Source organism: Opisthocomus hoazin, chromosome 14 (assembly GCF_030867145.1).
Source record: "Opisthocomus hoazin isolate bOpiHoa1 chromosome 14, bOpiHoa1.hap1, whole genome shotgun sequence".
Classification (NCBI taxonomy): domain Eukaryota; kingdom Metazoa; phylum Chordata; class Aves; order Opisthocomiformes; family Opisthocomidae; genus Opisthocomus; species Opisthocomus hoazin.
This window is the reverse complement of record NC_134427.1, coordinates 7,511,214-7,524,440: the sequence shown is the minus strand read 5'-3', so window position 1 is coordinate 7,524,440 and position 13,227 is coordinate 7,511,214. Positions and strand designations below refer to the sequence as shown.

Here is a 13,227-nt window from a genome sequence, read left to right as displayed (position 1 = left end):
CTGCTGAGCCGGGCACGGGACGGATGCTCTGCGACCTCCTCCCATCAGGAAGTTTCTATCTACCTTAAAAAAAGCTGATTTTTGTCCCCGGACACTACAAAAAGCCCAGGAGGAGCAGCCTGATGCCCCGCAGCACCTGGCCACGCAGCTATGGGGACCCCCTCAGCGGGGGGGCCGTACCCGATGGGCACAGGGGCTGGTTTCGGGGCTGGCCGACGGGGTCAGCCCTGCCTTCCTGGAAGGTGTTCTTTGAAACCGCCCGGCATTTCCTCAAAGGCTGCGGGGGGAAAGTCCCGGTGGTGCCGTTCCCGCGGCCGGGGCTGCCGCACCGCCCGCTGCCTCCATAAAACGGCGGGCGGGCAGCGGGCGCGGGGACGTTGCACCATGGGCAACTGGCTGGTCAACCACTGGTTCTCGGCTGCTGTCCTCGTGAGTGCGTGGGGCTGGGGGCCTCGTCTGCCAGGAGGGGCTGGGTTACCGGGGGGCACAGCCTGGAGGGCTCAGGGGGGAAATGGGGGCTGTCCTGGGGCTGGGCTGCAGGGAGCCACGAGCATCGCGACGGCCAGGGGAGGGATGGGGTTCAGAAGACAGGAGGAAAACACGGCTCGAAGGAGAAGGGGAGGGGGGTCCCACTGCAAAGCTTGGAAACGCTGCTGCTTTGCCCACGAGCCCCTCTCCCTGCGTGGGAGCGGGAGGCCCCGGCGAGAGCCCGCGCCGCAGGGACGGCGTGCGGTGCCGCGCTCCGGCATCGCTGCTGTAACGGGGCTTGCCCGGCCGGCACCGCACCGGCTGCTCGGCACCGTGCGGGGAGCTCCAAACGCCTGGGGAAATGGGGCTTTGTGGAAAGTTGCGTTATTTTCATTTTTTTTTTAATATATTTTTTTTTAAAACGAATGCAAAGCAGAGTGGTTTTGGGAGCTCTGCGAAAACTTGCTGGCTGTGCGAGGGGCAGCGCGGGGCGCAGCAGGGTTGGGCAGAGCGCGGCAGCGCGGTGGGGCTTGGCTGAGCCAGCTCCCTGCGAAATGTCCTCCTCCCGGAGTCTTCCCCACGTCGCCCAGCCCCGACCACCGCCCAGCTCTGCCCTCCCGCCGTTCCCTGCCTTTCCTCCTTCCTCGTGCATGGGGGATGCGGGGTGAGGGGGGGTCCCGGGCTGGGGTCCCTCACCAGGCTGCAGCTTGTCCCCCGCAGGCGGCCTGGCTGGGCATCAACATCTTCCTCTTCACCTACTACTTTCTGTTCTTCGACCTGGACGAGCGGTATTTCTACACCAGGGCCATCCTCGGGGTAAGGTGCTCCCATCACCGGGCACGCGGTGCCCCTCGGAGCCCTCCTGCAGCGGGGTGGGGGCTGCCGCACCTCGCGCCCCTTCCTTGGCGTGCCACGTTCCAGCCCGCCATCGCTCCGTCCCGGTCCCCAGCCCAGCATCGCTCCGTGCTGGTCCCTGTCTGGGTCCCTGTCCTGTCCCAGCCCAGCACCACCCCCTCCCAGCCCAGCATCATCCCCTTCTTTCCTGGCTCAGCATCACTCGTCCTAGTCCCCAGCCCAGCATTGGTCCCTCCCAGTCCCCAGCCCAGCATCAACCCCTCCTTTCCTGGCTCAGCATCTCTCCCTCCCAGTCCCCAGCCCAGAATCACTCCTTCCCAGCCCAGCATCATTCCCTCCTTTCCTCGCTCAGCATCACCCGTCCCAGTCCCCAGCCCAGCATCACTCCCTCCCCATCCCCAGCCCAGCATCCCACAGTCCCAGCCCCAGCGCAGCATCGATCCGTCCCAGCTCGGCGTCACTCGTCCCAGTCCCAGCCCAGCGCCGTGCTGGGCAGAGCCATGGGGACAGCCTGGCTGCAGGCAGATGTACCCGGCCGTGGCACGGGACGTCGGCGCTCAGCCCCCGCTCTCTCCCCAGTCCGCCTTGGCGTGGGCCCGGGCATCGGCCAAGTGCCTCAACTTCAACAGCATGCTGATCCTGCTGCCCGTCTGCCGCAACCTCCTCTCCTTCCTCCGCGGGACCTGCTCGGTGAGTGCCCCGCGGCAGCGCAGGTGTCCCCATCCCCATCCCCGTCCCCACCCCGACACCGCCACCTCTCCCCGCAGTGCTGCCGGCGGACGCTGCGCAAGCAGCTGGACCACAACCTCACCTTCCACAAGCTGGTGGCCTACGCGCTGGCCCTGCTGACAGGTACTGCCCGCACCAGGCTGGGGGACGGCGGGGACGGGGAGGTGGCCCAGCGGGTGACTGCCTGTCCCCTGCCCAGCCGTGCACACCATCGCCCACCTCTTCAACCTGGAGCGGTACAACCGCAGCCAGCAAGCCACCGACGGCAGCCTGCCCGCCGTCCTCTCCAAGATGCACCTGCAGGGCAGCCAGTGGCTGAACCCCATCCACTCCAACCAGACGGTGAGCGCCGGCGCCCAGCCCCCCGCCACCGCCCGGCCCCCACCCCCGTAACCCTCCTGCCGCCCCGCAGACTGTCGAGTACGTGGCCTTCACCACCATCCCGGGGCTGACCGGGGTCCTCATCACGCTGGCCCTCATCCTCATGGTCACGTCCTCCACCGAGTTCATCCGCAGGAACTACTTCGAGGTCTTCTGGTACACGCACCACCTCTTCCTCGTCTACTTCGCCGGCCTCTTCATCCATGGCATCGCGTAAGGCTCCTCACCGCTCCCCAAGGGCGGGGACAGCCGGGGCGGTGGCCGCCGACCCCCGATGGGACCGCGGTGCAGCCCCGGCGAGGCTGTGGGCTCCGTTCCCGGCGCTGGCTCACGCGGCGCGGCTCGGCCCGGGACGGGGGGCAGGACCGGGCCCCCCGGGCTCACCCCTCGCCTCCCCGCAGCGGGCTGGTGCGCGGGCAGACAGAGGAGAGCGTGGCGGAGGTGCCCCCCCAGCGCTGCGCCCGCTATCTGACGCGCGAGGAGAAGGACTGCTGGCACGACTGCTGCAAGGAGCCCGAGTTCGGGAGCATCCCCCCCGAGGTAGGGCAGCGGCGGGCTGGCTGCGGGGGGAGCAGCCCGTCCCTCGCCCTTGTGACGCCCCAGCTCTCCCCACCCCTTCGCTCTCCTCTGTCTCCACAGTCTTGGAAGTGGGTGCTGGCCCCCGTCCTCCTCTACGTCTTCGAGCGGCTCCTCCGGGTCTGGCGTGGGCGGCAGCAGGTGGTTGTCACCAAGGTGGGTGGCGCAGGAGCCCGTGCCTGCCGCTGGCGCCTGCCCTCGCAGCCACCGGTACCATGGCTCCTTGCCGGGGCCGCTGCCGAAGCCCCCCGCCCCGGGACAGGAGCTGGGCGCTGAGCCCCGTCCCTGCCCTGCAGGTGGTGATGCACCCTGCCCGCGTGCTGGAGCTGCGGATGCAGAAGAAGGGCTTCCGCATGGAGGTGGGGCAGTACATCTTCGTCAACTGCCCCGCCATCTCCCTGCTGGAGTGGCACCCCTTCACCCTCACCTCGGCGCCCGAGGAGGACGTCTTCTCCATCCACATCCGGGCGGCCGGCGACTGGACGGAGCGCCTCATCGACACCTTCCAGCAGCAGAGGCCGGAGATGCCCAGGTGGGCTGGGGAGCACCCAAACGGGCCATCCCAGGGACCTGGGGAGGCCGTGCCTCTCACCCAGGCCCTCCCTCGGCCAGGATCGAGGTGGATGGCCCCTTCGGCACGGCCAGCGAGGACGTGTTCCAGTACGAGGTGGCCATGCTGGTGGGAGCAGGCATCGGCGTCACCCCCTTCGCCTCCATCCTGAAGTCCATCTGGTACAAGTTCCAGCAGGCTGATCAGACCCTCAAGACCAAGAAGGTACGGGGCGGCTCCTGGGACCAGTCGTGGGTTTCTCCATGGGTTCCTCGATGTTTTGCATCCTTTCACTCCTCCTGCTCTGTTCCACCTCAAGCAACCCCTCTCCCCCTGCACCCCAGATCTACTTCTACTGGCTCTGCCGCGACACGGGAGCCTTCGCCTGGTTCAACGACCTGCTCGCCTCGCTGGAGCAGAAGATGGCCGAGTCGGGCAAGGCAGACTTTCTCACCTACCGGCTCTTCCTCACCGGCTGGGACACCAGCATCGTGAGTTGGCCACGGGCGGGCACGACGGCAAGGGGGAGGCGGGGGGTGGCTGAGCTGGGCGAGCGTGCCGGCCGGAGGTCAGGGCACGGCGTTTGGTGGGTGCTCCCCTGCGGTCAGGGCCTGGAGGTGGGCTGCGTGTGGTGGCCGGGGTCCTCACCGTCCCCGCTCTGCCCAGGCCAACAACGTGGCGCTCCGCTTCGACACCGCTACGGACACGGTGACGGGCCTCCGGCACAAAACCATCTTCGGGCGGCCCATGTGGAACAGCGAGTTTGCGGCGGTGGCCGCAGCCCACCCCAGGTGAGAGCCAGGCAGGGGCGCGGGGTGCCCGAGCCAGGACGCGCCGCCACCTCTCCCCCAGCACCCAGCTCTCAACTCGCTTCTCGCCGAGCCGCCCGGCGCTGACGGCCCCGTGCTCTGCGCAGGTCGGTGGTCGGCGTGTTCCTCTGCGGGCCGGGGGCCTTGGCCAAGAGCCTGCAGAAGTCTTGCCACCAGCACTCCAGCCTGGACCCCAGGAAGGTCCAGTTCTACTTCAACAAGGAGAACTTCTAAGCAGTGGCCCGGCTGGGCGCACAGCGGGCAGAGGACGCTGTGGGTCTGGCCTCGACTGCAGGGCGAGTCGGGGAGGCCAGGGACAAGCACCCGCTGGGGGACTCGTGCACGGAATCCAGGCAAGGCACGGCCGGGTACTGCTCCTCCGGGAGGAAGCCCGGGTCCGGAGACTGCTGCCTTGGCATCCCGGTCTGCCAGGGTCCTCGTGGACGCTGCTGGAGCCGGGGAGCGCCCAGCGGGCTGGGCCGAAGCGCGGGATGGGGACGGGCACGCCGAGCGGGCAGGGGGGCTCGACGCGTCCCTCCGGGTTTAAACGCTCCTTCGCATACAGGGCAAATTAAACTCGGCTTTCCTGGGCAACAGCAGCCAGGGTGGTGACTCGGCCCGGGCAGGGGCGACGGGAGCCCACCCTCTGCCCCCTCCCAGGACTGCAGTGGAAAAGCCTGGGGTGCGGGTGAGCTGTCCCCCTCCGTGGGGACCCGCTGCCACCGCCCAGAGCCCGCCCGCGCCCCCCCCCAGCCCACAGGCCCCTTCAAACGCAGCTCAAAGGCAACAAGTTCTGCTGAAGCGTTTGCAGAGGAGGGGAAAAACCACCCTGACGGCGCAGGCCGGTGTGGTGAGCGATCCAGCGAGCGCACACGGAGCCCTTCCCGCCCGGCCAGCGGGGACAGAAGGCTGAGCTGCCCGCCCGGCCCTTCCCTTGCACCCCCGCGAACAGCACGGCGCGGGAAATCCCACGAGCAGATCTCACCCCGGTGCCGGGGAGAGGGGAGGAAGGCGAGGGGTTCGGACTAGCCTGGAGCCAGACTGCTCCCAGAACCAGGCAGTCCTGTTCCGACCTCCACGAGATGCCAAACACGGCAGCCACAAAACATGGCTTTACTCAAACCCTCCTCCCTCTTTATTTCAAACATCATAAAATATACACACAGAGAAAAAAAAAAGGGTGAACGGGAGGGGAAAATGTCAGGTGGGGGAGGAGAAACCTCTCCCAAATGCAGCAGGTGCTGGGGGCCGCAGCTGCCGTGGAGCGTGTCCCTGTCCAGGCGGACGGCGTCTGCCCCGCGCCTGCCAGAAGGAACGGGAGGAGAGTGAGCCCCGGCCCCCTGGCACGGTGCGGGGCAGCGGGCAGAGCCCGCCCGGAGCAGCTCCCCGCTCTGCGGCGGGGCAGCGGGCACGGGCTGCGGCGGGGTTGAAGACTTCACCTGTCAGGGTGCCCCCGTGGACTTCTGGATCTGCTCCTTCAGGATCAGGATGCTCTGCCGCTGCTCCGGCGGGAGCATGGCGATCTGGTCCGCCGTCAGCTGCAGAACCTGCATGATCAGGGCTGCCTGCGGGGAGAGGGGGGCTCAGAGCAGCCGCGGGGTAACACCAGGGGCTGCCGCAGTAAGGCACGGAGGAAGGGCTGCTCCCCTCCCACCGCCTCTCCCTCTCGGTCTCTCACCTTCTCGTGGTCCTGGGGGGTGACCTGGCTCTGTCCGGGGCTAAAGCCTCCGGGCTGACCGGCTCCTTGGACCCCTGCCCCAGGAATGCCTCCTCCCTGCAGGCCTGCCCCTGCCATGTTAGGAACCTGCGGGCACGAGATGGGGGGTAAGGACCAGGGGGGCTCCGACCTCAGCCCCACAAATGAGGAACCTGGCGGCCATCAGCCGGCTGCCCTCGCCAACAGCCCGAAGACGCCCGAGCAGGGTGACAGACAGGCCACCCACCGCCTGCTTCACAACTCCAGCGCGTCAGGAAGCGGCGGAGCGAAGCCCCGAGCCTCACCTCACCCTCTGCAGCGGGCAGCACCCGGGGAGATGGGACGGGGGCCCCAAGCCCCCCCGAGAGCCGCCGACCCCGGCCGGGGGCTCCGCGGAGCTGCTGCTCTGTGGGACGCCCTCCCCTCCCGCGCTGCTGCAGGGCACGAATGCACCCCCCTGCCCAGCCCCAGCCTCCGGGCCCAGCCCAGCGCTGCGTGTACCTGGCGGGGGCCCTGCGGGCCGCTGGCTCCCATGGTGAGCGGCCCGGGGCCCTGCATCCCGCCGGGCATGGGGCCGCGCGGGTTGGGGCCAGGCCCCCGCGGCTCCAGGCCCCGCGGCTCCAGCACCCTGGCCTCCATGGCCCTGGCCTCCAGCACCCGCGGTTCCAGCACCCGCGGCTCCAGGCCTCGCGCCTCCAGGGCTCGCGCCTCCATCACGCGGGGCTCCAGCCCTCGGGGGTCTCTGCCGACTGCAGGGGAAAGAGAAGGCAAGCTGCTGCGGGGAGTGGGGAGCGAGGGAGCGAGCCCGCTGCCTCCGTTCCCTGGAAGGTGCAGGGCTGGGGGTGGCGGGGACATGCCCGGAGGATGTCCCTTGCCCCGAGGACTGTCCCTCCTCGCCCCGGGTCAGCCATTCCCCGGCCCAAAGCCCCTTCCTACGCCTCGCGCCGGGCCCCTCGTCCGCCGGCGCTCAGCCACCCGCTGCTGCATGCCCCCGCTCTCACCTCGCGCGTCCATCAGGGGCCCCCGCGGCTCTCCCATCAGCGGTCGGGGCTCTCCCATGGGTCCCCCCCTCAGCTCGTGGGGGGGGCCCCGGCTGTCATGGCCGGGCATGTGGTGCATAGGGGCTCCCTGGTGGGGCGGCCCAAGGTAACCTCTGACGCAGAGAGACCAGGAGAGCAAAGCAGGAGGAGGAGAAAAAGCGAGAGAGTGTGAATCAGACGCTGGCTTGGCACGGTCTGGGCAGAGCGCTGGGATCGCCCCCGAAGGTGGCCGCAGGGGAGGAGGGCGAGGCTGGCGCGGGGACGGGCGCCGTCGGCCCCGTGCCATGGGGCTGCCGTGCCATGGGGCTGCCACCATCGCCCCGGGGCTGCCACGTCCCCAGGGAAACGGGCCGGCAAGCACCCAGGCCTCCGAGCAGGCAGCGGTGACTCCCGGACGGCTTGCTTCCCGACTCTCTAGCTAACGGAAGGCTGGCCATCCCCTGTCCTCAGCCAGAGGCCACCCTTGGGCAGGGGACGGTGCCAAGGGCTCCTCTCCTTCCCTCTCCCCTCACCTGGGCTCCACTTCTCCAGTGACCGAGAGCAGGGTCCCTCCGCGAGGGTCATTCGGGGCATCTCCCAAAAGGCCTCGGGGCGGCGGGCCACTAGCGGGTAGAGGTCCACGCTGCATAGGGGCCCTCGGGTCTGGCATGGGCACTGCCAGGGAGACACACAAGAGCTCATGAGGATCCGCACGACCGTCGCCGTGCCCAGGCCGTCCCCCAGCGCTTGCAGGGCCGGGCTGCGGGGCAGCCTCGCTGCTCCCCGGCGCGCGGGCGGGCCAGCCTTGCTGACCACCGGGCCGGAGCGCGCCGGAGCCCCTTCCCTGGCTGCTGGTTTCATCCCTCTCCTTCCCTCTCTGGCTTTGCCTCAGGCTCCTCAGCACCAGGGGGCCAAACCGAGCGTGGGTGACCCCACGGTCATCAACTCCCTGCCGACGCGGGGCTGGGGAAGACCGGGAAGGCTCCTGGCAGCGAGCTGTCACAGGGGCTGGACCCTCGGCACAGGCTCTCTCCGAGCAGGCTTTCCTTTTCCACGGACGCCTCGCCGTGCACGGCGCCAGCCTGTTCTCTCCTAAAGCCCCGGAGGAAACCCTGCCTCCTCCTAACCCTGCCAGGCTACGCAGCGCGATGCCCCAGCCCCCGGCCCCGAGCGCAGCAGGGCGGCGAGCGCTGCTCTCCGCACACCCCACAACGAGCTCCGCGGGAGGAGGGAGCTGGCGGCTGCGGGATACCTTGAACGCGTTCGATAGAGGCAGGCCTGGCAGGTCCCACGGGCGAGAGCTGCAGGTTCCCTGGGCAAGCAGCAGGAAGAGAGGGAGAAGAGCAGACACGTAAATAGCGTACGCACGCACGCACGCGGCCCTGGGGCCAGGCTGGCTGAAGGACAACCTCGATCCCGGAAATCCCCCCGGAAATCCACGGAGCAGACGCTGCCTGCCGCAGGCTCGGCTTCACGAACCCCTTCTGCTAACGCCACCTCTGCCACCGCAGGCGTGACACCCGCTGGGCACAGCCCTTCCCTCGCTCACCCGACGTCCCGCCGGGAGAACCAGTGCTCTGTGGGGCCACCCTGCGCCCCACAGCGCAGCCAGGCAGCTTCTGCCCCTGCCCCGGCGCTCCCCAGCGCCAGCTCTCCGCCTGCTCTCCAACACCCTCCGGGGACCCGCGGAAGCGCCAAGACCTGCTGGGCTGCTTTGGGGAAAACGGTGCCCACCCCGAAGAAAACGAGACTCCGCTTCTCCTAAGACACGCAGGGCCAACAGAGCTCAGAACAAGCTCGCCGTGTTCCCAGAGCAAGGCCTAGGACACAAGTCAAGGCAATGACGGTGGCTGGGAGGACGGGCGCGCCCCTGGCTGTGCTAACGCCGCTGCGCGACTCGGCGGGGCGACGCGCGAGCCGCCAGGGACCCGGCGCCGGGCCTGGGCCGCACAGACCGTGCCTGCGGAGGGAGAGCCAAGCGGTCGCTCACCGGCGAATTCCCCGCCAAGCCTCGCCGTCACAAGCGGAAGTGAAGGCCCAGCCCCCTCTGCCGGGCACGGCACCGGGAGCGCTGGGAGACGCGGCGGCAGCACAAGCTGCTCCCCAGCACCCAGGCAGCAAAGGAGCAGGACAGGGACCAGCCAAGGGCAAGCTCTGCCGTCTGCTCAAGCGCAGGGACAGAGAGGGGCTCGCAGAGAGGTGGAAAACAGAGGCGTGCCCAGCTCGGCCGGGACGGGCAGCAATCCTGGCTTCCAGCGTGCCATCAGCGCAACGCGGCGCGGGACAAGCTGGGAGCAAATCGGCGCGCGGGCTGGGGCCCGGGAAGCAGGAGCGCTGCCGCCACAGCCCTGCGCCTCGGCGGACAAGCCCGGGCGCAGCGCTGCGGGAGCAGCCCCGGGTGCAGGGAGGGGAAGGCTGCAGGGAGCTGGCGGGGCTCAGCACCCGCGGCCCGGGGCTCCCACAGCGCACGGCGCTGACCCGCATCTGGTTTTACCTTGTCCGCGCTCCAAGGCGACAGGCCCTGCGCCCGGCATCCCAACCTGCGGCTGCATCCCACCTGAGAGGGAACAGCCAGAGATCAGAGCCCTCCCCGGCCATCCCCGCTCCACTGAGCGATTCCTTCGGCCCCAGATACCTCCCCCTCCCAGCTCCTGGAGGTTTGTTGTCTTGGTGTTGGGGTGTCCCCCCCCGAGATAAGCTGACTTTCTGGACCACTGCTGGCAGCAGCCACGACCACAGCACACAGTGTGGGACGACGCATGCTCTCAGGGGGCCGAGCCCCCCGGTTAGGGGGAAGGTAGAGGGGGGCCGTCTGCAGGACCCGCGCGCCCAGGGCACCGTTCAGCCCAAACGCACGCACTCACCTCCCGGAGCCAGGGGGCCGGGGCCCTGCACAGGGGCTGCCATCTGCCCCGGGGCCGGCACCCCCCCCTGCATGGGCGGCTGCATCAGAGGAGGAGCGCCGTTCACGTGCATCCCACCCTGCCCAGAGAGAAACCGGACCTCAGGGCAGCCCCAGCACGGGGGCACGCGCGGCCCGGCGGGCAGAGCGGGAGCCGGCGACGCCCGTCCCTCCACCCCGCAGCACGTGCGCCGTGTAGGCTCTTACCATGGGCTGCGGCTGGGACGAGGGGGTGTTCTGCGGGTTCAGCTGGGCGTTTGGCCCTGGCCCAGGCCCCGGTCCCGGCCCAGGCCCCGGCCCCGGCACTGGCTGCTGGTTGCCTGGGATCAGAGGAGGAACGCTGGTCTGGCGATGCAGGATTTTCTAGGGACAGAAGGAGGAGAATTATAAATGCTTACAAATATCTGAAGGGTGGGTGTCAGGAGGATGGGGCCAAGCTCTTTTCAGTGGTGCCCAGCGACAGGACAAGAGGCAATGGGCACAAACTGAAGCACAGGAAGTTCCAGCTGAACATGAGGAAGAACTTCTTCCCTCTGAGGGTGACGGAGCCCTGGCACAGGCTGCCCAGGGAGGTTGTGGAGTCTCCTTCTCTGGAGATATTCAAGACCCGCCTGGACAAGGTCCTCTGCAACCTACTGTAGGTGACCCTGCTTCAGCAGGAGGGTTGGACTAGATGACCCACAGAGGTCCCTTCCAACTCCTACCATTCTGTGATTCTGTGATAGCAGTTGTCTCCCAGCTCCCCTCCACAACAGGCTGCCACAGACATCCCACCGACCCCGGATAAGGCAGCGAGGGACAAACCAGCGCGATCTCCGGGTCGACGATCCTCATGACCACCTGGGCCTGCAGGAGGGCGTAAGCCAGCTGGGGGTTCTGGAGCAGCATGTTCCTGGCTTCCTGGGGGCTGTTCTGGACACACAGCTGAGGAGACACGGGCAGCTCAGAGCTCTGGCACGGCACGACAGGCGCTGCCAGGGCACGGGCAGCGGTGGCAGAGGCTGTGCTGACGCCGAGCAGCGCAGCTCTCCGCTTCGCTCACCTTCATCTGCTTCATCAGCTCAAACATCTGCTCGGGCGGGAGGCTGGCGACGGCCCGGCTGATGGACTCGGGGGCGTCCTCAGGATTGACGGGGTCCCCATAGGGCGACTCTATGATGGGCGCGCCCGTGCCCAAGCCTGCAACAGAGTTTGTGACCTCGCACGGCAACGCGAACCGGCCGCTTCCACCGGGCTCGTCAGAAGGGAAGGGCCATGCCATGACGGGGAAAGGGAGGCAGCGGCAACCGAGAGGTCATCGGGGAGAGGAAATACAGAGCGGAGCCCACGCACCCCTCCGCAAAACCACTTTCAGGCCGGCTCCGCGAGGCCTCCTCCTCGCCAGCCTCGCGGCAGAGGCACGCTTTGTACCACCGAAAAAGCCAGGCCCAGCACGGCACCGGCGCGCTCTCCACCGCAAAACTCAGACTCACTCTTCAGCTCCTCCTTGTTCTTCTCGCTGGCCGCGTTGTCGACGCGCAGGGCCCTCCCGCTGAACTCTCGCCCGTTCAGGTTCCGCATGGCACTGAGGGCCGTCTCCTGGTCTTGGTACTCACAGAAGCCATAGCCCTTCGGCTTTCCCGTCTCCCTGTCGTAGACCAGCCTGCACGGCGAGGGGCACAGAACCACCACCGCTGAGGGCAGCACGGGCATCGAGCGGGGCACAGGGCCCGCAGCTCCTTGCCGCTGGGGAGGGGGCTGTCAGGGTACCCCACACTGCAGCGCTGGGGAGCGGAGCGAAGGCAACGGGGTCAGGTCAAGGAGCGCAACAGTCTGCCCTCAGCCAGAGCCAAAGGGCCTCCTACACCTGACCCGGACAGGCTGGAGAGTTGGGCGCAGAGGAACCTGATGAAATTCAACCAGGGCAAGGGCAGGGTCCTGCACCTGGGGAGGAACAACCCCATGCACCAGTACAGGCTGGGGCGGACCTGCTGGAGAGCAGCTCTGTGGAGAGGGACCTGGGTGTCCTGGTGGACAACACGTTGACCATGAGCCAGCAGTGTGCCCTGGCTGCCAAGAAGGCCAATGGGATCCTGAGGTGCATCAAGAGGAGTGTGGCCAGCAGGTCGAGGGAGGTTCTCCTTCCCCTCTACACTGCCTTAGTGAGGGCCCATCTGCAGTACTGTGTCCAGTTCTGGGCTCCCCAGTTCAAGAAAGATGAGGAGCTACTGGAGCGGGTCCAGTGGAGGGCTACAAGGATGGTGAGGGGACAGGAGCATCTCCCCTACGAGGAGAGGCTGAGGGAGCTGGGCTTGTTCAGCCTGCAGAAGAGAAGGCTGAGAGGGGACCTTATAAATGCCTATAAACATCTACACGGTGGGTGTCAGGAGGATGGGGCCAGACTCTTTCCAGTGGTGCCCAGCAACAGGACAAGGGGCAACGGGCACAAACTGAAGCAGAGGAAGTTCCGTCTGAACATGAGGAAGAACTTCTTCCCTCTGAGGGTGACGGAGCCCTGGCACAGGCTGCCCAGGGAAGCTGTGGAGTCTCCTTCTCTGGAGATATTCCAGACCCGCCTGGACAAGGTCCTGTGCAGCCTGCTCTGGGTGACCCTGCTTTGGCAGGGGGTTGGACTGGGTGATCCAGTCCCTTCCAGCCCCCACCATGCTGTGATTCTGTGACCGAGGCCGGTGGGTGCCCAGGAAGGCCACCAATAACGTGCCGTGCTTCCCACGACCCCGGGGCCCATGCCCCGCTCACGCTGGCAGCTCCGGGGGCCCCGCGGCTGGACCAGTGGCTCCCGGCGGGGTCCCAAGCCCTTCGCAGCCCGTGGCCGAGCTGGGGAAAGGTCCCAGCAAAGCCGCCGGGTGCCCGCACCCTCAGCGCGGCCGCCGCGGCCTGCCCAGCCCCCGGAGCCCGGCAGCCATTCTCACCTGAAGCTGACCACGGGCCCGACCTCCGAGAAAATATCCTTCAGCTGCTCCTCGGTGGCTTCGTAGGGGATGTTCCCCACTGCGGAGAGAGGCGGCGGCCGCCGGTCAGCGCGGAGGCCGGCCCCGATCGGCTGGGGAGGCCCGGCCGGCCCCCCGCCCGCCCCTGCGGCACTCACCGAAGACGGAGCGCAAGGAGCGGTCCACGGCGGGGTCCCGCACCGACAACCCCGCCATCCCGCCGCTGCTGCCCGGGCCTCGCCGCCGCTTCCGGTCCGCCACCCCAAGCCGTCCCCCCGCTTCCGCCCGGGTCTCGCCGCCGCTTCCGGTCCA

General features: G+C 68.3%; 2 protein-coding genes across 4 annotated transcripts; one reads left to right on the top strand and one right to left on the bottom strand.

Annotated features, from left to right (window-relative positions):
• Positions 1 to 1,122: 1,122 nt before the first annotated feature.
• NOX1 (NADPH oxidase 1) lies at positions 1,123 to 5,115 on the top strand. Its single transcript, XM_075435423.1, has 11 exons — positions 1,123 to 2,013; positions 2,091 to 2,175; positions 2,252 to 2,394; positions 2,465 to 2,646; positions 2,835 to 2,973; positions 3,073 to 3,165; positions 3,306 to 3,541; positions 3,622 to 3,784; positions 3,904 to 4,050; positions 4,226 to 4,350; positions 4,476 to 5,115. Exons 1-11 carry the CDS (start codon positions 1,126 to 1,128, stop codon positions 4,600 to 4,602), a joined length of 2,328 nt encoding a protein of 775 aa, XP_075291538.1. The 5' UTR covers positions 1,123 to 1,125; the 3' UTR covers positions 4,603 to 5,115.
• Positions 5,116 to 5,480: 365 nt separating this feature from the next.
• CSTF2 (cleavage stimulation factor subunit 2) lies at positions 5,481 to 13,202 on the bottom strand. 3 transcript variants are annotated; one of them, XM_075435565.1, is made up of 15 exons: positions 13,074 to 13,202; positions 12,898 to 12,976; positions 11,458 to 11,627; positions 11,028 to 11,164; positions 10,790 to 10,909; positions 10,193 to 10,348; positions 9,948 to 10,065; positions 9,578 to 9,640; positions 8,336 to 8,395; positions 7,617 to 7,758; positions 7,066 to 7,217; positions 6,566 to 6,813; positions 6,047 to 6,172; positions 5,808 to 5,933; positions 5,481 to 5,670 (listed from the first exon to the last, which is right to left on the bottom strand). In XM_075435565.1, the coding sequence occupies exons 1-14, from the start codon at positions 13,129 to 13,131 to the stop codon at positions 5,811 to 5,813; spliced, it is 1,752 nt and encodes a 583-aa protein (XP_075291680.1). In that variant the 5' UTR covers positions 13,132 to 13,202; the 3' UTR covers positions 5,481 to 5,670; positions 5,808 to 5,810. The 3 variants fall into 3 exon arrangements, with proteins under 3 accessions (XP_075291680.1, XP_075291681.1, XP_075291682.1); XM_075435566.1 differs by lacking the exon at positions 8,336 to 8,395; XM_075435567.1 differs by lacking the exons at positions 7,066 to 7,217; positions 7,617 to 7,758; positions 8,336 to 8,395 and having other exon boundaries at positions 13,074 to 13,201.
• Positions 13,203 to 13,227: the final 25 nt, after the last annotated feature.